Source organism: Lactuca saligna, chromosome 2, assembly GCF_052625555.1.
Source record: "Lactuca saligna cultivar CGN05327 chromosome 2, ASM5262555v1, whole genome shotgun sequence".
In the NCBI taxonomy this organism is placed as follows: Eukaryota; Viridiplantae; Streptophyta; class Magnoliopsida; order Asterales; family Asteraceae; genus Lactuca; species Lactuca saligna.
The window spans coordinates 179,326,148-179,348,077 of NC_136418.1; the positions used below are offsets into that span (position 1 = coordinate 179,326,148).

Here is a 21,930-nt window from a genome sequence, read left to right on the forward strand (position 1 = left end):
TAGTTTTGTTTTAGTTGGGTCTTCCACCTTTTTGTACATAGACGACTGAATGGATTACACAAACTTGGATTTCCTTAACTCTTTTAGTTCTCTTATTTGTTTTTTTTTGAGAATTTGGACATTGCTATCCTAATCTCTGACAGGTTTTGGAGATCTTTGGAGGCTAATTTGGATTCGTATGGTGCATCTATGTCGGGAAGTCAAGTTGGAGTTATGACCAACGAAACTCTCGAGTGTTAAGCATGTATCTTGAAGGGTCCCTTGAATCGATTAGATTACTAAATATCGGGTTTATGATCCATTTGATAAGTTGTTTGGCTATCAGAAATAGTATAAGAAAAAAATACAATATATCAAAAAAATAAAAAATAAATAAATAAGTACATTATTTTAAATGCAACCTGAACCATCTTTTCTACGAAGTTGGCCAAAAAGACAAATAATATATTGCTTTAATCTATAAGGAGCGATGGTATAATGAAACATAAAATTATTCTGAATTTGAAACCTTTGGAAGAACATATAAAATTTGTATAAAATTTTCAAAAAATTATGAGACTTGTTTTTTATTTGAATAAACAATAAATACTAATTTTTTTGTTTCTAAAAACAGCACAAGTTAAATTTTTTAATTGAATAAAAAATAAATACTAAATGTAAAAATTGGAAAGTTGGTATAATAATTGTTGGATGCTCCATGACTTTCCCACTAAAGGGATGTCTCATGTGAAGACACACACATGCCTCTCACACCTTTCCTCCTCTTCAAAAAGCTTCTATCACAACAAGAGATCTCAATTGCACATAAGAATCTATACCCTGCCCCCACAACACCCCGGTCCCACATTTCTCACCACTACCACCAGTCCACCACCATGGCCGCCACCGTTATCTCCACCATTGAGCGCCTCCACGACCTTCCACCCCCATCACCCTACCAACACCTTTCTTTAAATAGTTCTTTTATGAGATCAATTTAACTCACATATGCAAAACTAAATTAATCCGTCTCATATTACTATTGTGTTAAAAGGGAAAATAAAAATAAGAATATACAAATAGTGACTGATGATCGGTGTTAATTTAATTATTATATATTTAATTAAAATGAGGTATTTTGAGACATAGACACTTTTTGTATGCTTGAGCTTTTGATTATATATACATCCCCAAATTCATAATTTTAAAATATATTCTCTTGTCCCTTCTTGTTCTCCCTTGCATCTTTAATTGATCAATTTATATTAATTAAGTAATATTTACTCCATACGCTTCACTCCTCACCTGTGGTGGCAGTCACGGATGCCGACGCCGGTAAATATGGCCCGGCAATGCTTAGGTCCCGAGGCAGTACAAGTTTTAGACGAGGCGGTGTCCGTCGCTCACCGCCGTTGCCACTCTCAAACGTCGTCGCTTCATGCCGTCTCCGCCTTACTCTCACTTCCTTCCTCCCCTCTCCGGGAGGCGTGTGGCCGCGCGAGGAACAGCACGTACGCGTCACGCATCCAGTTCAAAGCGCTTGAGCTGTGCTTGGGTGTGTCATTAGATCGGCTACCATCGACTCCGCAGCGAGTGGAGGAGCCTCCGGTTTCGAATTCGCTCATGGCGGCTATTAAACGATCTCAGGCGAATCAGAGGCGTCAGCCTGAGAATTTTCATTTGTATCAGCAACCAGCGGCGTGTTCTCCGTCGTCAGCTTCGGTTTCGATGGTGAAAGTTGAGTTGCAGAATTTGATTCTGTCGATACTCGATGACCCGGTTGTGAGTCGGGTATTTGGAGAATCCGGGTTCAGGAATTCTGATATCAAATTATCCATACTCCGACCAATTCATCGTCAACTCCTTCGTTTTAAGGGCCAGCCGATTTTCCTATGTAATCTAACCAATAATTTCAGTTTTCCATTTCATGGGTTTTCAGAAAGCAACGAAATCTGTAAAAGAATCAGCGAAGTTCTCGTTAGAAACCACGGAAAAACCCGGAATAACCCACTACTTGTTGGTCCATCTGCCATTGATGCAGTTAAGGTTTTCTTAGAAATGTTACAGAAACCCAAAATTGGTGCCTTTTCGTTTTGTCCACCAGAATTATCAGGTGTAACTGTTATTTCCATTAAAGATGAGATTCTTAATACTGGTAATGGGAATTCTGGCGCGACCTTGTTGAGATTAAGGTTAGAGGAGGTGGGTAATGTTCTGAAACAGAGCATAGGGCCTGGTGTTGTAGTCGAATATGGAGATTTGAAGGCTTTAACGGGCGATAATTCATCAGACGCCGTCAGCTTTCTGGTAAAGACATTGGGTAGTTTGGTGGCGGTTCACGGTGGCAGAGTCTGGTTGATTGGATCTGCAGAAAGCCATGAGACTTGTATGCACTTTTTCAAGAAATTTCCTACCGTTGAAGAAGAATGGAACCTCCATGTTCTTCCTATCAATTCAATCGGACCTGGCATGGCTGAAACATTCCCAAAATCCAGGTGAAACTTCGAATAATCAGTCTCAAACGATCCAAATTCTATTATATATTATATAAAGTACACTCTAATTTTTTAATCATGATCTGCATGTTGGTATATATTTGCAGCCTATTGGAGTCATTTGTTCCATTTGGAGGATTCTTTTCCATGCCATCTGATATCAGGACTCCATTAAGGTTCTCAAACCATTCTGGATCTCTATGTCACATTTGTGATGACAAGCTTAAGCTAGAAGTAAATGCTATTTCTAAAGAACGACTAAATGAGTCGGTTTCAGACCATTATCGATCATCCTTACCTTCTTGGCTACAAACTTCTCAACTTAGCGCAAACCCCGAATCGGATATCGTGCAAACCCAAGACGATCCTGTTATATTGAACGCCAAAGTTGTCGGCCTGCAAAAGAAATGGCAGAGCATCTGTCAGCGTCTTCATCATTACGAACCTTACATGCAGATGTTACCTAAAGCAACATACACTGTCGGACCACGTGTTCCTTCTGTCGTAGGCTTTCAAGTCCTCGAAACCACCAATCAAAACACATCTTCGATCGAAAGCCAATCCGATGCAATTTCAAATCCAAACTCCCGAATCGTTAAAGATTCACCAATCGTCTCCACCCTTTCAGCATCAAGTGATCGTTCCGTGACAACTGATCTGGGATTGGGGGTAAACCTTACTTCATCCTCATTCGATCTGAAAGATTCTAAATTGATGCATTCTTCCATGTTGAAAAGGGTTGGCAGACAAGAAGAGGCTCTTGGTGTCATTACTCAAACCATAGCTCGTTGCAGAGCTCAACCGGCACCCAATCGAGGTGGCATCTGGTTCGGTTTTGTTGGACCGGATAGAGTTGCCAAAAACAAAACCGCTACCGCTCTTGCTGAAATATTGCTGGGTGACAGGGAGAACATGATCTGTATCGATCTAAGCAGTCAAGATTTCATCAACGGTTGTGATCGAAAGTCAAGAGGGAAAAACGTGATCGATTTCATCGCAGATGAAATTTCAAAAAAACCATTATCGATTGTTTTCCTTGAAAACATCGATAAGGCTGATGCATTAACTCAACAACATTTGTCCCGAGCTGCATGCACTAGGAAATTTTCAGACTCCCATTTCAGGGAAGTAAGCATCAGCAATGCGATCTTTGTGTTGACTTCAAAATTATTTGGACACGATCTTGAGGGTGTTGACTATACCGAGGAAAATGTTTTAAACAGTGGACACGGGTCCATTCGCGTGTCGATTGGGTTTGACCTCGGTGAGATGAAACCGAGCCCAGAAGTGGTGCGGGTTAACCGACCCGGGTCACCGGTTTGCAAGAACAAGAGGAAGCTCAACGGTGGCTTGGAGGCTGCAAAACGTGGCTACCGGACCACCACGAACAACCTCTACCTGGATTTGAATCTGGTGGCGGAAGACAGTGATCCTGCTCTTGAAAACTCGAATTCATGGTTGGAAGATCTTCTTGAGAATGTGGATGAAAAGGTGGTTTTTAAACCGTTTGATTTCGATGAAATTTCCGAGAAGATTGTGAAGCGAATTGGTGATTGTTTTGTGAAAGTTGTCGGGTCGGATTGTTTGCTAGAAATTGATTATAGATTAATGGAGCAGATTCTTAAAGCTTCGTGTTTTCTGGAGATGACAAAAATGGAGGATTGGATCGAGCGGATTCTAGGGGAAGCATTTGCTAGAGCTCAGAGAAAGTACGGACTTGGTTCTAACTCTGTCATGAAGCTTATGGTGGCTGAGCTGCTGGAGGAGCAGCCTGCCGGAGTTCTCCTTCCTGATTCTATCATAATGACATGATGAAGTGTATAATTTAGCAACTTAGTGTTAGTAAATAGAGTTATTTGGACTTTTTTTTTGACGTTTCTTCTAGTGTTGGGGTTGTGAAAACAGTTTCTTTGTGAAAAGCAGTACACGGAAACTCGTTTGTGGAATAGGGTGTGGTGTTGTGTTTCCTTGAAGTCGGCTTCTTGGTGTATAATAGTCTAGATGCATGCTACAGAATTACGTGAGTTTCTAGGATAGTTGTTTGTATTATCGATGTAGCTTTCATATGAAAGATTGTAAAACTTGTACCTTTTGTATATACTACAAATGTTTAGGATGGAAATTATGCTTTAAATGTCTTGGTCTATTTTTTTGTCATTTCAAGTATGTCGATGATGGAATATATTGCAAGTATGTCGATTTTAAGTTGTATTTCATGCATTTTTACTATTGTTTCTGTATCATTTTATGTATATAACAACTAAATTACGCATGCATTTCATTACATATCGGGATTGTGCTTAAATTTGTGACGTGGATGTCAGTTACACAATACGTTTGTGTTAACTCCTAAAATGAAACTTTACTATATGAGAGATTGAGAGACCATATCTAGCAATGACGTGAAGTAATGCAAGCTTTTTTGATGTATCCATGTTGAGCCAACAATGGCAACAAGCTTTTTTCCCCCTGCTACTTGAGATGGATATATAAACGGCTAAATGCAATCAATGTATTGTTTCCAAGGCCATATGCCACTTGTTGAATTTAATCAAACACCACATTAGGAAATACATAACAATTGGTAAATCTTACCAACCAAAATGTATATATATACTATGTAATACATGTATTATAATTCTCCTTCGAGTTCGTAACTATATTCCGTTTCCCAAGTTACTTTATCTATTAATCAAACACCCCATTAGGAAGTACACAACAATAGAATGCCATAATATGATTGATTTCTGCCAAGTCTTCTATTGACCCCATGTTTTTCGTTTCATGTCTAAATTCTTCAATATTTATCCCAAATCCAATTACACAGTTGAAATATCAATCACATCTTCAACTGAAACAAGCAAAATATTTGTTTAGGCCATCTTAGTTCCACTTTCTAAATTCTAATTCCCAATTCAACTTCTTCTTTGATTTCATTTTCACTAATTTTGTCTTGAAACTTGCATCCATCATGATGTTTGATATCATGATAATGTTTCGGCTTACTCCATCGAAAGATATCAAAGAGAAAGAGGTTTATATCATCTGCTATCTCTTTTGTACTGTTTTCTAAGCCCGTAAAACATTTTCGTAAAATGTATAGTTGGTAGACTTTGTTTATGTTGCTAAATTAAGAGTGTTTATGCTAACTTTTTAAACATTTATACTAAGAACTTATAAACAATATTTTTAAGCTCCCAGAATCATTGATGTCGAACCTTTTTAATTCTTGTAGAATATATTTTATTTCTCCCGGTAAGATGAATTTCGAAGTTGGCCAATTCTTATAGAAGAGGCAAAACATCAAAGAATTTAGGTTTTTGAAGGGCGTAATACTATTTTGGTTCTAGTCTCTGGTAATGAACCAGTAAAACTCTAAAGCCTAAAGGTCTTTAATACACAAGTTCTATAACTTTCGATTAATACATTTATAGCTTACACTATATTTAGTTGATACCTATCTTTTTTTATTTATCTTACATTAATTAGACAATCTAGAATCTTTATTAAAAAAAGATTTGAAAATTTTATAGAGTTTCAAATACAGTACAAATAGATATCTATTATAATAGATTATAGATATATAAATAATAATATTAAATATGCTGTGTAAACCACTAAACCACTAAAACTCTAGACGTCTCTGTTAATACATAAATTTTCTAACTTTCAATCAATACTCTTCTAGCTTACACCATTTAGTTGATAGTTGATACCTATATTTTTTCATTTATCTTAAATCAATTAGACGATCTAGAATCATTATTAAAAAAAGATTTGAAATTTTTGAAGAGTTTCAAATACAATACAAATAGATATCTATTATAATAGATTACAGATATATTAATAATAATATTAGTTGTGTTGTGTAGTTAAAAACTAAAAATTAACGAGACTTATAAGTATTTTAAATAGCTGAAGGTTTATAAGATATATTTATAAGAGCATTGAGTACAAGCAATGTGTTATAACATTCATAAATTTTCATGTCATATTTTAAAAAAACAATTTAATTATAAAAACAAATATATATATATTTATATAACATAATATTTAAATAAAAACATAATAGATAAATAGTAAAAAAATAACATTTAAATTAGACATAACATCCAAATCTAAAAAGGAAAAAAACCATTATAATAATGAACATATTATCATCGTTATCGTGGACGAGTCGAATCCATAATTTTTTTTGAAGAATAAAATTAAAATTGTATAAAATATAAAGAAAAAGAAGAACTTTGTGAACACAATTATGATAGATAGTATGTATTTATAGATAAAAAAAAGTTAATTATTTTTTTTAAATAATGCCAATTGTAATTGTTAAAAAGGAATAACTAATTAGTTTTCTTGTTACCAAAGGGTCAATGGCCTAGTGGTAAGGAGTGATCCTCTCATAGGAGAGGTCATGGGTTCAAGTCTCGGAGGAAACATATGTGGTAATTAAGAGTAGATTAATTAGTTTATCTTTTAAAAAAAAAAAGAAAAAAAAAATCAGTTTTTTTGTTCGTTATTCATCACAACGAGATACACCATAACGACCCGTTAACGAGAAAGGGTGCTCATCACGTTTTAACATCAATTTGCGAGCCACATCAACCATAGAGGCTCCTTAATAATGCCAATTGTAATTTTTTTTTTAAATAATGCCAATTGAAATTGCGAGCCACGTCGATTTCCGAGATACCGAGTCCTCTGATATTTTATGCTCTTATAAAGGAGAGACGATATCGTCTGCCCTGGTTTTTACAAACATATACGAAAGAAATTGGACGGCTGAGATTTATTAGATCCATAAACAAGGTCAAAATTTCTTTAGATAGGCAAATTTTGCCCCTTCCCTCTTTCTGACGCCCAATTGCCCCTAACAAAATGTGTGATCTCTTTTAAGTCTTTTAACACAACCTTAAAATCCATTCATGGTGGAACTATTTCAATCTTTCCTTCAATTTTTTAAAGTTTCTTCTCATCAGCCGGTTTTTCAGATCTGTAAAACTTCGCTTTTGTTACTATTTATGGAAATGGCGACGATATCTTCAAGCCCACGCTCCGTCGAGGAGATCTTCAAGGATTACAGTGCTCGCCGCGCCGGTATTGTTCGAGCTCTCACTTATGGTACGTACTTATTAATTATTATCCTCCTTGGGCTATTTTTACTCTTTTTATTTTCACATTATAAACTTATTTTGAATTTTGTAACTTTTATTTGACTTCTTCTCTCTCGCTTGTTTTCAGATGTTGATGAATTTTACTCAAATTGCGATCCAGGTTACTTCACATACACACTCCCAGACTTTACTTTTATGATATGTAACCATCAATTTGGAAACATCGATTGCATGTTATCTACTTTTGATATTAACTTACTAGGCTAATAATTAACATCCATACACTGTCTTTGTAGAAACCGTGAACAAATAATTGGTTGAATGGTTGAGTTTGGTTTCAAATCAAATGTAAATCAATTTGGACGCTAGAAGTGATAAAAATTTGAAGCTTATGAAAATTATTCCTGTTCAATATGTGTAAGAAGTATAAATTTGGGATTAGAAATTACCAGTCTTTCTGCTCACCTTTCAATTTAAAGCATTAAATGCTATATCAAATACCCAATTGAAATCGATAGTAACCTTAATCATTTAATAAAAATACTATGATTTATAATTAACGATAATTTATTTGACAAATTTCATCATCTACAGAGAAGGAGAATTTATGTTTATATGGACATCCAAATGAGACATGGGAAGTAACAGTGCCAGCAGAGGAAGTCCCTCCAGAGCTTCCAGAACCTGCATTGGGGATTAATTTTGCAAGAGATGGAATGCACATACCAGATTGGTTGTCATTAATCGCTGTTCATACTGATTCTTGGTTTTGCTTTCTATTTTGTCGCTCGTCTTAACAGGAATGAAAGGTAACCAATAACCATATTTTCACTCATGTTCACATTTTACAAACTATAAATTCACATTTGTCTTAACATTTTGTAAAACCAATTTAAAAACAGAAAGCGTTTATTCAGCCTAATAAACGACCTACCCACTGTATTCGAAGTTGTAACAGAGCGAAAGCCCATCAAGGACAAACCAAACATGGATAGTGGTAACAAATCCAGGTTCAGCACAAAGGTAATATTACATTAATACCCCTCTCTCTCTCTCTCAGTTTCTTATCTCTTTTTAATATCTAAGATATACTTTTAGGTGTTGTTTGTTTTTTCTGGGACAAAATGTCTGCAGTCTGCGGACCACATCTGTAGACCTCTGCAGTAGAAGAGGTGGACCAAACGTCTGCAGTCTGAAAAAAGAAGACTGTTTGTTTTTTTAACATCTGCGGGCTATTAAAATAAACTGAAATCTAAATAAAATGATTTTTTAAAACTTCAAAGCGATTTTTTTATATATTTTTACGACTTTATTATAAATATATAACGAATCTAGATTAACTTTTATGTATTAAATGGTATTAATTCACATACATATTTGATTAAAACGAACAACTTTGATTGTAAAATTATAACTAAACATTATAATTAGTGATCAAAGAATTTGATACATAAATAGATGGAAATAAACTTCGATTTTTTCAATTAAAATCTGTTAAAAACGTACGATAAATATTTTCTCGAGAAACTGATGATACTCTATTAAATAAAGTTTTACAAAATTTTGGCAAAAAAATATAAGAATATATTATGATTTTTTGTTCATATTTATATAAACAACTTCAACGACTATTATTATAATAAATTTTTATTTATAGATTTGTTAAAAATATCATGTTTGTATCGTCAAATGTTTTTTTAAAGTTTTGTAATTTTTTTTTCAAATTGTTTATCATTAATAAAGTTGGAAAAAATATAAATTGAAAAAAAACTTAAAAAAATAAAGATATATATGTTTTTTTAGGCTAGAAGATGTCTGAAGATGTTAGAAGACTCTGGTCCACATCTGCGCCAAGAAGAGGGCGCGCAGACATTTTTAGGTCTGCAGTCTTCAAAAAAACAAACAGTCTGCGAAGACTAATGTCTGCGCGTGGTCTGCACGGCGCAGACAGAAGAGGTCTCGCAGATCTGCAGACAAAAAACAAACACTACCTTAATCTTCAGCGGTCAAACGATGGTCAACTAAAAACCTCTCAAACGCCTTACGATGATAATTACGTGGAAGAAGAAGATGAGCATGGAGAAACTTTTTGCGGGTGTTGTGGCGGGAATTGTTGGTATTTTTGCAGGGACAAAATGATCTTTTAACAAGACAATACACAGAGGACAGGATGGTGAGATGTGCAGGGGACGGTTTCAGTGAATCACAGGAAGGGTAAAAGTGGGAAAACAGTTTTAAAGAAAGCTGCAAAGTGGGCTGATGAATACAGAGAGCAAAGAAAAGTACATCAGATAATAGTAGGCAATGTGTTTCTTTATTCACTGAATAAGAAAAGGAACTTAAAGAGAGATACAAACAATCGTACACTTACCTATGCCTTTTAAACTAAAAATTTGCTGGAAAGTAGGAAACAACCTTGACTTCTTGCTAAAGACTAGGGACCACTTACTGGTCACTGTGACTTATTCTAAGCTAAATAAAACGTGCATGGATAAAAATTCTGAATTAGTCTCAACATTTCCCCTTTTAATTCTGAATCTTCATCACACCAACTAAGTCTCTCATTTCTTCATGCTTCACCCTTGCTAAGGACTTTGTAAGAATGTCTGCTTTCTGGCTTTTCCCACTCACATGTTTTACTGTGATTTCTCCATTTTCAACACAATCCCTGATGAAATGATACCTGATGTCGATATGTTTGCTTCGACCATGAAATACTGGGTTTTTCATTAGATCAAGAGCTGATTGATTGTCCACAAACAATGTCACAGGTGGTACCTTTTGACCTGTGATTTCAGTGAGAAGTCTTCTTAACCATATGCCCTAACACGCTGCCATAGTGGCAGCAATAAACTCAGCTTCACAAGATGAAAGTGCAACTACCCTTTGCTTTTGAGATGCCCATGTGACCAAGTTTCCATTTACATAAAACGCCATTCCCCCTGTGCTTCTTCTGTCATTTATATCTTTGGCCAGATCACTATCAGTATAGCCTGAAATATTGACCTTTTCTTCTTCTTTAGAATAGACTAAACCATGACTTAAGGTTCCTTTTACATATCTAAGGATTCCTTTTACAGCTTGGAGGTGTTTTATGGTGGGCTTCTCCATAAATCGACTAACTACGCCAACAACAAAGGTTATATCAGGTCTAGTGTGAGTGAGATACCTTAGGCAGCCAACAATGCTTCTGTACTCGGTTGGATTTACCAGCTCCTCATTTCCATCCTTGGTCAAAGGGAGTTTATGCTCCATTGGAGTTTTGGTAGGATTGCAGTCTATCATGCGAGTTTTGATCAGAATGTTCTTGGCATAACCTTCCTGTTTTAACGTGATTCCTTTGTCTTGTTGGTTTACTTCAATTCCCAGGTAGTATGACAGTAGACCAAGATCACTCATTTCGAATCTGGCCTTCATCTCCTTCTTGAACTCTTTTATGTTTTCTGGATTGCTACCTGTAACAAGTAAATCATCTACATATATTCCAATAATCAGACTGCTTCCATTCTTTGTTCTTGTATATACTGAATATTCTTGAGCACACCTTCTGAAACCCAAGCTCTTTAGATACTTGTCTAAGCACGAATTCCAAGCTCTGGGAGCTTGTTTCAAGCCATATAGGGCTTTAGAGAGCTTATACACCTTCCCAAGTTCATTTTTCTTCACGAAGCCTTCATGTTGCGAGACATAGACTTCTTCAGTTAGGTGCCCATTCAAGAATGCCGACTTCACGTCCAGATGATGTACACGCCACCCATTTGAGCTTGCGAGGGCCAAGATGACTCGGACTGTTTCAATTCTCGCCACCGGAGCGAACACCTCTTCATAGTCGATACCCTGTTTTTGTACGTATCCTTTAGCTACAATTCTGGCTTTGTGCGTCAGGATATTACCTTGTGGATCTCGCTTTACCTTGAATACCCACTTCAAGCCAATTGCTCTTCTTCCTTTTGGTAAATCGACCAGGTTCCAGGTATCATTCTTTTCAATTGAGGCCATTTCATCATTCATAGCCTGTACCCACTCCTTCTTTCGTCTTGCTTCGTCATAACTCGCAGGTTCTTCTTCGTTGCTTATCAACATGAGTTCCTCTGGTAGGAGTTCGATTTCATTGGTGTTTTCGTATAAATCGGACAGTAATCGGTATCGTTTTGGGGCACCGCCACCCGTGGAGCTTGAACCGGTACTTGGAGTCGCTACGTGGGTTGAAGAATTTTGTGTAGATGGAGGAATGGGTGTACCCGGCGGTGTGTTGATAGGTGTAGGGATTGGGCTTAAATTTGGTGTTGGATTTATGGGCTGAGTGGAGTCGGCCCAGATGTCATTATTATTGGGTTCCTCGATTTCACCCTCAACTGTATCCGACCTATTTACGTACTCGGATGTATCCGACACCCAATCGCCTTCGTCATTGTAATGCTCCTCACTGAAATCGAAGCCTTCGATGGTGAACGATATACCTAGTGTTGATTTGATCTTCAGTGATTTCTCCCATTCCCATCTCCGATTTTCCTCGAAGATAAGATCCCTGCTCACATATATCGCACCGGTATTGGGGTCTAGTAACCTGTGAGCCTTTGAGCCTTTCTCAGTGCCAAGATATACTACTTTCTTACTTCGATCTTCCAATTTCTTGAGATGATTCTTCGCTATTTTCATATGAGCAACACAGCCAAAGACTCTCAGATGACCTACGTGTGGTTTTCTTCCGGTCCATATTTCATACGGTGTGGTCCCATCTAGGGCCTTGGTGCTTAGACGATTTAATACATACACCGCATGACTCACCGCCTCACCCCACAGTGCGTCGGGTACCATCATCGCTTTCAAACAACTCCTGGCCATCTCTAGTACTGTCCGGTTTCGCCTCTCTACTACCCCATTTTGCTGTGGGGAGTAGGGTGCGGTGTATTGGCGTTCCAATCCAGTTTCACTACAATACTCTTCAAATTGCTTCGACAGGAACTCCCCTCCACGATCTGTTCTTAACATTTTTAACTTTTCACCGGTTTCATTCTCCACTTTGCTTCTGAAGTTCGTGAAGGTGCGAAAAGCTTCGTCTTTTGTTTTTATTAAGAATACCCACATCACCCTGCTGTAGTCATCAACTAACAGCATAAAATATTTGTTGCCTGCAGGTGTTGGTGGTGAGACTGGTCCACAAAGGTCGCCATAGACTAGTTCCAATTTTTTCTTAGCTTTGTAATTTGTGCTTGCTGGGAACGAGCTTCTTGATTGTTTTCCAACAAGACAGCCTTCACACGGTTTGGATGGTATGACCATCTTTGGCACTCCTTCAATTATTCCTTTTTCTGACATGGATTTCAAAGCAGTGAAGTTTACGTGACCTAGCCTGGTATGCCAAAGCCAGGTTGGGTCTTTGCTTTCACCAACTAGGCATCTTGAGCTGACTTCTCTGAGTTCTATCTTCTATTTCCAGTCATGTGGTTGCTGGCCCCTGTGTCCAGATACCACATATTTGAATCAGATGCACTATCTCCATTTGATCTCAGCATTGGGTTAGCATTCTCTTCATTCAAGAATACTTCCCCTGCTTCTTCTTTAGCTTCAAGGGATGACAGCAACAAAGCTGGTTCATTATCTTCCTGGATCAGATTGCTTTCATAATTTCTCTCTTTTCTTGGGTTCTTGCACTCAGCTGCATAGTGCCCGAACTCTTGACAATTGTAACATTGTATGTCACTTTTGTCTTGATTGTGGCCTCCATTTTGACTCCTTTCTTTCTGCTGGTGAGAGCCGCCTCTGCCACGGCCACCTCGACCACTACTTGGACCACCTCTTCCCCGGCCTCTTCCTCTTCCTCGTGAATACCCACCACGATTGCCTTTTGGGGCTGACTTAGAACTACCTTCACCCTTCTTGTTTCTTTCAGTCCACTCTTGGTGGGTTAATAGTAACTTTCTCTCCTCTGTATCACCATGTCCCTTCATTCTCTCTTCATGAGCTTTAAGCCTACCGATCACTTCTTCTACTGTCATTTCATCCAGGTCAGCAAACTGTTCAAGGGTTGAGGCTATCTGAAGGAATTTGGCTGGTACTGCCCTAAGTAGCTTCTTCACCACATAGGATTCATCTACAGTATCTCCCAAAGTACGCATGGTACTTACTATGTTTATCACTTTCACAGCGAACTCATCTACTCCTTCTGTTTCCTTCATGTTCAATGATTCAAACTCATACTTCAATGTTTGAATTCTTGCAGTCCTCACCCTGTCTGCTCCCATAAACATGGTCTTCAAAGCGTCCCATGCTTCTTTGGCTGTTTTCTTCTCAGCCAGTGACAACAATAGATCCTCGGGTATTCCTTGATAAATGGCTGCCAATGCCAATTTATCTTTCTTCACTTCCACCACTGTATTGGCTGTTCTAGGTTCAATAGCTTCCCAAACACCTTGGGCCTGCATAAACACCTTCATTTTGATGGCCCATGCAGCATAGTTGGATCTTGACAACATTGGATAATGTAGTGTGACTTGACCATCTTTTTCTCCATTGCTTCCAGACATATCTATCACACGAGGTTGATATTTTGGCATACACCAGGAATGCTCTGATACCAAATGTTGGTATTTTTGCAGGGACAAAATGATCTTTTAACAAGACAATACACAGAGGACAGGATGGTGAGATGTGCAGGGGACGGTTTCAGTGAATCACAGGAAGGGTAAAAGTGGGAAAGCAGTTTTAAAGAAAGCTGCAAAGTGGGCTGATGAATACAGAGAGCAAAGAAAAGTACATCAGATAATAGTAGGCAATGTGTTTCTTTATTCACTGAATAAGAAAAGGAACTTAAAGAGAGATACAAACAATCGTACACTTGCCTATGCCTTTTAAACTAAAAATTTGCTGGAAAGTAGGAAACAACCTTGACTTCTTGCTAAAGACTAGGGATCACTTACTGGTCACTGTGACTTATTCTAAGCTAAATAAAACGTGCATGGATAAAAATTCTGAATTAGTCTCAACAGGAATTACAGCGGTGATGAGTTCTAGATTGGTTGTGATATGTGTGAGAGGTAGTATCATGGTAAGTGTGTGAAAATAACACCTGCCAAAGCTGAAAGCATTAACCACTACAAGTGCCCTTCTTGTGCCACAAAGAAAGTACGCATGTAATGTTAAGACATTTGTCTTTTTCTGAATGTCTGAAAAGAAAGATACAAAAGAAATGGAGGTGGCTTTTGGTGGAGGCGTTGATGACGCGACATATGTGCTAATTAATTTTGTTATTTACTTTTAGCCTTGAAATCTGCTTCTAGGATATAGGGTTTGTTTTGCGGGATTATAAATTGAATGTTTTGTTTTTTGTATCTTTGATAATAGTTTGTTAGCCTTATATCCATTATGTCGTAATGCACATAATATGTTTGAATTTTGATAAAAGTTCTTAAATAGGTCGAACGGTGTTCTTGAGGTTTAAGAACAAAGGGTCGTTGCTGTTACATTTGCGGAACAAACGTATGAAGCGACATGCAGTAGGGCATCTGCTAGTGGTGAACAGAGAACACAAAGATATATTTTTAGAAATCATGAATATGCAAACCAACGTCTGATACATGACTACTTTCAATAAAATGTTACTATTTAAGGATATTACTTTAGAAGGCGCTTTAGAATGTTCAAACCATTGTACGAATGTATAGTCGAAGATGTAACGAGGGAGTGTGATTTTTTCGAGCAACGACCCGATGCTAGAGGTACACTCGGTTTCACCCCTTTACAAAAATATACAGCTGCACTTCGTCCGTTAGCATATGGCATCCCTCCTGATGCGTTAGATGAGAGTTTTAGGATGTCAGCTAGGACCGCACGAGATAGTCTACACTATTTTTGCACAACTATTATTCAGTTTTATGGTCCAAAATATTTACGTAAGCCTACACGTAATGACATCATGAAATTGCAATCTCATCATGCTAGCGTACATGGCTTTCCTGGAATGTTAGGAAATTTAGATTGTCTACATTAGGCATGGGAAAATTGCCTTGCCTCACACCATGGTCAATTTACCCGAGGTGATCATGGGCATCCAACGGTCATACTTGAAGCGGTGGCAGCACAAGATCAATGGATTTAGCATGCTTTTTTTGGTTCTCCAGGATCCCTCAATGACATTAACGTTCTTAATCGGTCACTTATATTTAACAACATATACGATGGATCTGTACCATATTCTCCTTTCCAAATGCGTGGAACACCATATAAATATGGTTATTATCTAGTTGATGGGATATATCCTGAGTATACAGTTTTTGTTAAGTTGTTTACGTATCTGAATGATACTCGTTGGAAAAATGTTCAAGAAAGCTTAAGAAAGAGTTAGGAAGGATGTCGAGCGGACTTTTAGAACTCTCATGAAACGTTGGTTTATATTGAAAAAACCAACAACTTTTTCAGCGAGGAAAAAATACATGAAGTTATGTATGCATGTATAATACTACATAATATGATTATCAAAAATAAATGAAGAGCGATATGTGAGTATGATGAAAAGGAAACCATTCCCGCGACACAAGCAATATATATTGAGGGCGACAAGTACATTGAGAAGAGAGCAGAGGTTTGTTGCAATGAAACATTTCGCAATATTCGTATGGCTTTTGTGGAACACATTTACGGGATGCAACACATTAACCTCAATTTGGATCCAGAGGAGGACCCGGAAGACGAGTTCTCGGAGGACGACTTCATGTAGTGCGTTTATTTTAAATCGTTTAATGTATGTTTTTTTTTGAGTTTGTAGGTTTAAAATTTCTATTTTATTATTATTATTATTATTATTATTATTATTATTATTATTATTATTATTTTTGAAGTTTGTAGGATTTTTGTTTGGGCAATAGAATGTAATGTCATTTTTATTTTGAAGTAATGAAATGAATGGTTTTTATTAAAAATATAGTTTTTATTTAATTAAAAAAAACCCAAAGTGTGGCACCACTCTTTGGTGTAGTATGAGACTACACTTTTATGGTAATTGGTGAGATGACGCCTACCTGTCATTGCGGTTTCATGAGGGAGCGCGATACCACTCCCTCGAGCCTTAAATGTGACTGGCTCGTTGGGCTGAAAAGTGGCACTTAGGAATTTAAATGAATTGTTTATTATATATTTTTAGAACTATGAGAATTTAAAAAGTAATTTTCCTTTAGAATTAAAAAAGTAATTTTCTTGCTACGATTGCAATTCAATTTTTTTTAATCGGAATAAATTAATTGTTTATTACGTTATACTAAATTGTAATATAACTATTTATTTAGTTTTGTTAACTTTACTACACTTTAATTTATGTTTCTCACCATTAAGCCTTAATGGAAGTGTACTAAGTTCATTTTCTGTCTATTGTGAATTTTAAGGCCCGATGCTAAATTTTGATGTAAAAAAATGTATTATTTTTGTTTTAGTAAGTCAGGTTTGATGCAGTTTTAAAAAATGTTTTAGGGTTAATGTTTTTTTGTTATTGTTTAGTGGCTTAATTGAGGTATGATGTTGTAGGTCTAATTTTTTTTTTTTTTTTTTTTTTTTAATGTCTATGTTAGGTCTGATGCAATATTGAGACTTGGAGCTTAAATAGAACTGGAATTTGAGATTCCATTTCATTGAGTATTTTGTTACCAAATGGTTGGAATTCGACTCAATTAGAATTCTTTAAATTGCAAGATTGACGAGTTTCACCATACCTTGGAGAGGGTGGAATACCCTTATTATATATATTTTGAAAATTTACAATTATAAACATTTCAAATATATGTATTTAAAGTAAACAAAAAAGTATTTAGATACGAACAACTATCTTATTTCTTATTCATTCGTTATTTCTTCTACACTTTTATGGAAGATTACTTAATCAAATGCTAATGTTTTTTTTTTTCCTTTTTTTTTTTCAAATGACTGATGCTAGAGATAGAAATGCTCAATAAAATCCAAAAAAAAGCAGGGAAAATGGTTGTGGCGGTGAACAAGATAGAGGTGTTGATGGATTCTCCATGTTTTTCCCAGTTGTAATTTTAACAAAAGAAAGAAGAATTGGTTGAAACGAGAGAGAAAGTGGAAGATCTTAAAAAATAGTTGTTGGAATAAGATAAAATCTTGAAGTAAGCAGAATCTTTAGAAAATGAAATTGATTTTTTCATAACATACATGATCAAATGAAAAAAATTGTTGGCTGAAAAAGACTTGCTACTATAGTCTACTAAGGCTAATTTATGTCAAGGTACGTGTAATTATCATAATTTGTAAAAGTTACAATGGGAAGCAATAACTTCAAACGAAATCAATGATTTTTATACCGTTGTCTTAAGTGTTCCTTTTAAGGGTAGATTTGAAAAGACCTACTTTTTGTGTTGAGGTTGAATATTGTTAAGGCAATCATCGTTTTGGTTTTTGTAACCTTCGAGTGACGGTATGAGTTATTTCATCTCATAGATTTTCTAACACATTATCTTTCTGGCATGAGGGTATTCTTTGGATGTTGTTGCTTACTTTTTTAGTTTCATTGTGCGATACAATTCATGGACAATTGAGAAACCGCAGCTGTCATATGCAAAAATACATAAATAAATAAATAAATAAATAATAATAATAATAATAATAATAACAACAACAACAACAACAACAACAACAACAATAATATTAATAATAATAATAATAATAATAATAATTACAACAACAACAGCAACAACAACAACAACAACAATGTGGAAGGTCGTATGACCTCGTACTACTGAAAGAAGAGGATCCGTACTCGATTCGGGGAGTGTCGCGGGGAAACCAGGGGAGCTTGTAGAATGTGAATTCTCACAATTTGTATTCATGATCCTGATGGTCGTATTGTTTGTTTTAGAATGGTGACGACGCATTAGGGAGCAGGAGGTTCTGGATCGGGGTTTGGTTCGGGTATGGGTTCCGAGCCGTTCGATGATGGTTTGCAGGAGTTTATCGCATTTGAGATTACTAGATGCTTCGTTGACATGACCCCAATGATTTTCGGGTCGATCAAGGAGGGTATTATCGAGCTGATGGAGGATCGCCTCAGGTATTTCCGGAGTGATATGGTGCATGTCCAGTCTGGGGATTGTACAGTCCCTATCAAGGATTTTAGGGGTGTGGAGCACTAGACTTCTTCAAGGTGAAGGACCCCATCATAGCTAGACGGTGGATAGGAGAATTCAAGTCTACTCAGAAGACCTGTTTCTACCCTGAGGGATCAAAGGTCAAATTTGTTGTGGGTTGTTTGAGGGAGCGGGCTAGGGACTGGTGGGAGAAGATTGGCTATGCTTTGGGAGGACCGACCATTAAGGCCATGATGTAATGCCCGGGTTTCAGGGTTAAGCATTTTAGACGATGTAATAGTCTAGGTCAACTATTGTAAATCTTTTTGAAGTAATAAAGATAAAATATTTGAGTATTATGTGAATTATGTGTATTTAAGTGCTTATTATTTAATTATAAATGTATAATTAATAAAGAATAAAAATAAGCATCAAAATTAAAGTGTAAGATAAGCCCGATATCTTTATATAAAGTTGTAGTGATCGAAACAATGATTCCTGGGATATAAAGAACACCGAAATCTGAGTTATAACGAAGAAGTTATGACCCGTCGAAGTTTTACGGCAAAACCGGCACGGCACGGGGAGACGTAAATAGTGAATTTATGATGGAGGACTTTTTAGCCTTAGTGATCTAAACCAAATTTGTAGTATATGTTAAACCGAGAACATCCATAAAAAGAACACCCAAATCTGACTTCATATGAGGAAGTTATGATTTTTCTAAGATTCGGCTTAACAGTGCACAGCCCGAAACTCGAATTTTAGTTCGAGTGGTTTTTGGCTTATGAAACCTAAATGAGAGTTGAAGATCTCATTAATAGGAACTCAACGATAAAAAGACAGACGAAAACGGAGTCCGTATGAAGGAGTTACGAATTCTTCGCGGTCATTTAACAGTCTAAACGCCTCCTACTGTTAAATTTGAGATCGGTTGAGAATTAGCTGACGATGTCAAAATAAAAGTTTTAGATCTTATTTTTACCTACGCGTGGATATAAAGAACGTCAGAAACGGAGCTCGTATGTGAAAGTTATGGATTTTAGAAGTCAGAAGTGTCCTGTACGAAAATGGGTGACGTGGCACAATCTTGGCCATTGCTTTCTCCCCAAGGCTTGTCACCAGATGGTGACATGTGGCAACAAGTTCAACCACATTTCACCCTATAAATACCACCTCTCCCACCCTTATTTTCTTCACACATTTCCCATTCTTTCTTCTCTTTACTCTCTCTCTCTCTCTCTCGAACCGAAATCCCCCGAAAAGCCTAGGGAACCTCCCTAGCACGAGGCGGAAGCCCCGAAGTGCTCGACGGCTCTGAGAAGAAGTGCTTTTTGGCTCGGGAACACTGCTCCAAGCAAAGTCTGGTTTTCTATAAAACCCGCTGTAAGGGAGCTACGCATACGCTATTATTAATATAGCTTTTTATTTAATTATAGTAACGTTATTAGGAACTTATAATAAATACTTGGGCTATTATTATGGGTTATATAAGTATTTTTAATGCTTATATAATAGTAATAATAGCTAGACTATTAATTAGTCTCGACGAATAATAGACTAAACTCTAGTGGTAATAATACTAGGTTTCGTCGAAGGAAATTATTTTTAAGAAGCGTAACGCTGTCTGAGTTCGGAATCACCACCTTTTCAAGTGAGTGCATGGTCCCTTTCATCTTACACATAGATATGAAGTATTTTATATAAACTACGTGTTATGTGTGTATATTATTTTTATACTTGCTATCTATGCTGGATGAACGATTTTATACAAGTTTTATATGATTTAAATTGTATATGTATTTTATATCTAAAAAAATGTTGGGGTAAAACATGGGTAGATGTAATAGGTGATGTGTGATAAAATGATGAGAGGCCTCGATGTTGTTGTTGTTGATCCAGTTATCTAACGGAGTATAGATGACGACCACGGACTCTTCTAGACAGTCCAGTGGAACACTAGCAGGCTCGCAACCTGTAGGTGTTGTGAACGATGTGTTCACCGGTGTACTCCATCCCCCACATGGTTGCCTATTAGGACATTTATTGCTGAGGAGTCCCTTTAGCAGTAGTGTCCGTCCCGATGATGATCCTTAGGCTAGGTCCCTTATGATAGGTGTTTAGGGATGTAAAGTAAGGATAACGGGAACGGGTAATCGGGTTATTGTTGATTGATGAAATTAATAAACTTATTTATTGTGGGTTAAAAACCCTATGTGCTCACCAGGCTCCCAAGGCTAACCCACTCAGTTTCTTGTATTACAGGTAGTGGCGCATGAGCATGGATGTGATGTTTTGGATGAGGGATTACGGATATAGGCCTGTAGATATGAAATAATGTAGTAAGGCTTATATTGTACTGTTTATGCTTTTGATCTGTATCGAACATGACATCCCAAGTCTTTTAATGAAATACATTTCCTTGGAAATGCTTTTGATAAATCTTTATCATATTTTGTTTTGGGAAAAATTCTGCAACACTTTTATTTAAAATGATACTCTGATTTTCAAACAAAGTATAAACAAAATCAGTCTTTTCTGGCTGTGAAAATGGGGATGTCACAGTTGGTATCAGAGCATTAGTTTAAGCGAACTAGGAATTTGTAGGATTTCTAGACTTAAACTTAGAATGCTAAACGATGATTGTGAGGTGTGAGCAGTAGCTTATTTTAGGAATTGTGCCTAGAATGCTTTTATGTGCTAAATGCTTTGTGCCTGATATGCTGTTAATTGTTCGGATCTATGGTCTGTTGCCGACCGGATCTGGAAACCTTTTGTGTTTAGGATTCTAAACGTACGACTACGATATTAGAACTAGCATGTATTCGTTTCAGAGAGATAAGGATGATTTGAATATCAGTCCTAAATAAAGATCTAAATTCACCTTATTTGGTGTATAGATCAAGATAGCAAAGACCCGTAGCGGAAACGTGAATGCAAATGGGAACAGAAACCAACCCCCAGTGATTGAGCAAATACCAGTTATGGAAGCCGCTGCCGGGCCAATAACGATGACCGGAGTGCAAGCGATGATCCAGGCGATGTTGGATCGTCAAATGGAGGAAACCAGGCGTTTGCTCCAACAAAATCGAGAGGAAGCGACCATACAGATCGAATAGCCCGTGTTGAATGAAGGGTATACTGAGGAGGGAAACTACATTGGGACTGTTGGTCAAGCCAACCCACCGATAGTTAGGCTAAGCCACCAGGATGGAGGAAATGACGGAAGTGGATGCAAATACAAGGATTTCATGGCATCCAAACCACCGA

The 21,930-nt window shown here is 36.9% G+C and overlaps 2 protein-coding genes across 2 annotated transcripts; both read left to right on the plus strand.

Moving 5' to 3' along the window:
- Positions 1–1,182: 1,182 nt before the first annotated feature.
- LOC145028336 (protein SMAX1-LIKE 6-like) lies at positions 1,183–4,608 on the plus strand. The gene is made up of 2 exons (XM_078977012.1): positions 1,183–2,474; positions 2,582–4,608. The coding sequence occupies exons 1-2, from the start codon at positions 1,303–1,305 to the stop codon at positions 4,284–4,286; spliced, it is 2,877 nt and encodes a 958-aa protein (XP_078833138.1). The 5' UTR covers positions 1,183–1,302; the 3' UTR covers positions 4,287–4,608.
- A 2,601-nt stretch (positions 4,609–7,209) lies between these two features.
- On the plus strand, positions 7,210–17,499 carry AL1 (alfin-like 1). The gene is given in 6 exon segments (XM_078977013.1): positions 7,210–7,595; positions 7,716–7,748; positions 8,183–8,357; positions 8,359–8,397; positions 8,491–8,611; positions 17,149–17,499. Coding segments are annotated over 6 exon segments (570 nt in total). The 5' UTR covers positions 7,210–7,399; the 3' UTR covers positions 17,155–17,499.
- The last annotated feature ends 4,431 nt before the right edge of the window (positions 17,500–21,930 follow it).

Coding starts and splice junctions, on each gene's coding strand:
- LOC145028336 (XM_078977012.1), top strand. CDS start 1,303: ATGCCGACGCCGGTAAATATGGCCCGGCAATGCTTAGGTCCCGAGGCA. Junction 2,475..2,581: donor GAAACATTCCCAAAATCCAG/GTGAAACTTCGA, acceptor ATATATTTGCAG/CCTATTGGAGTCATTTGTTC.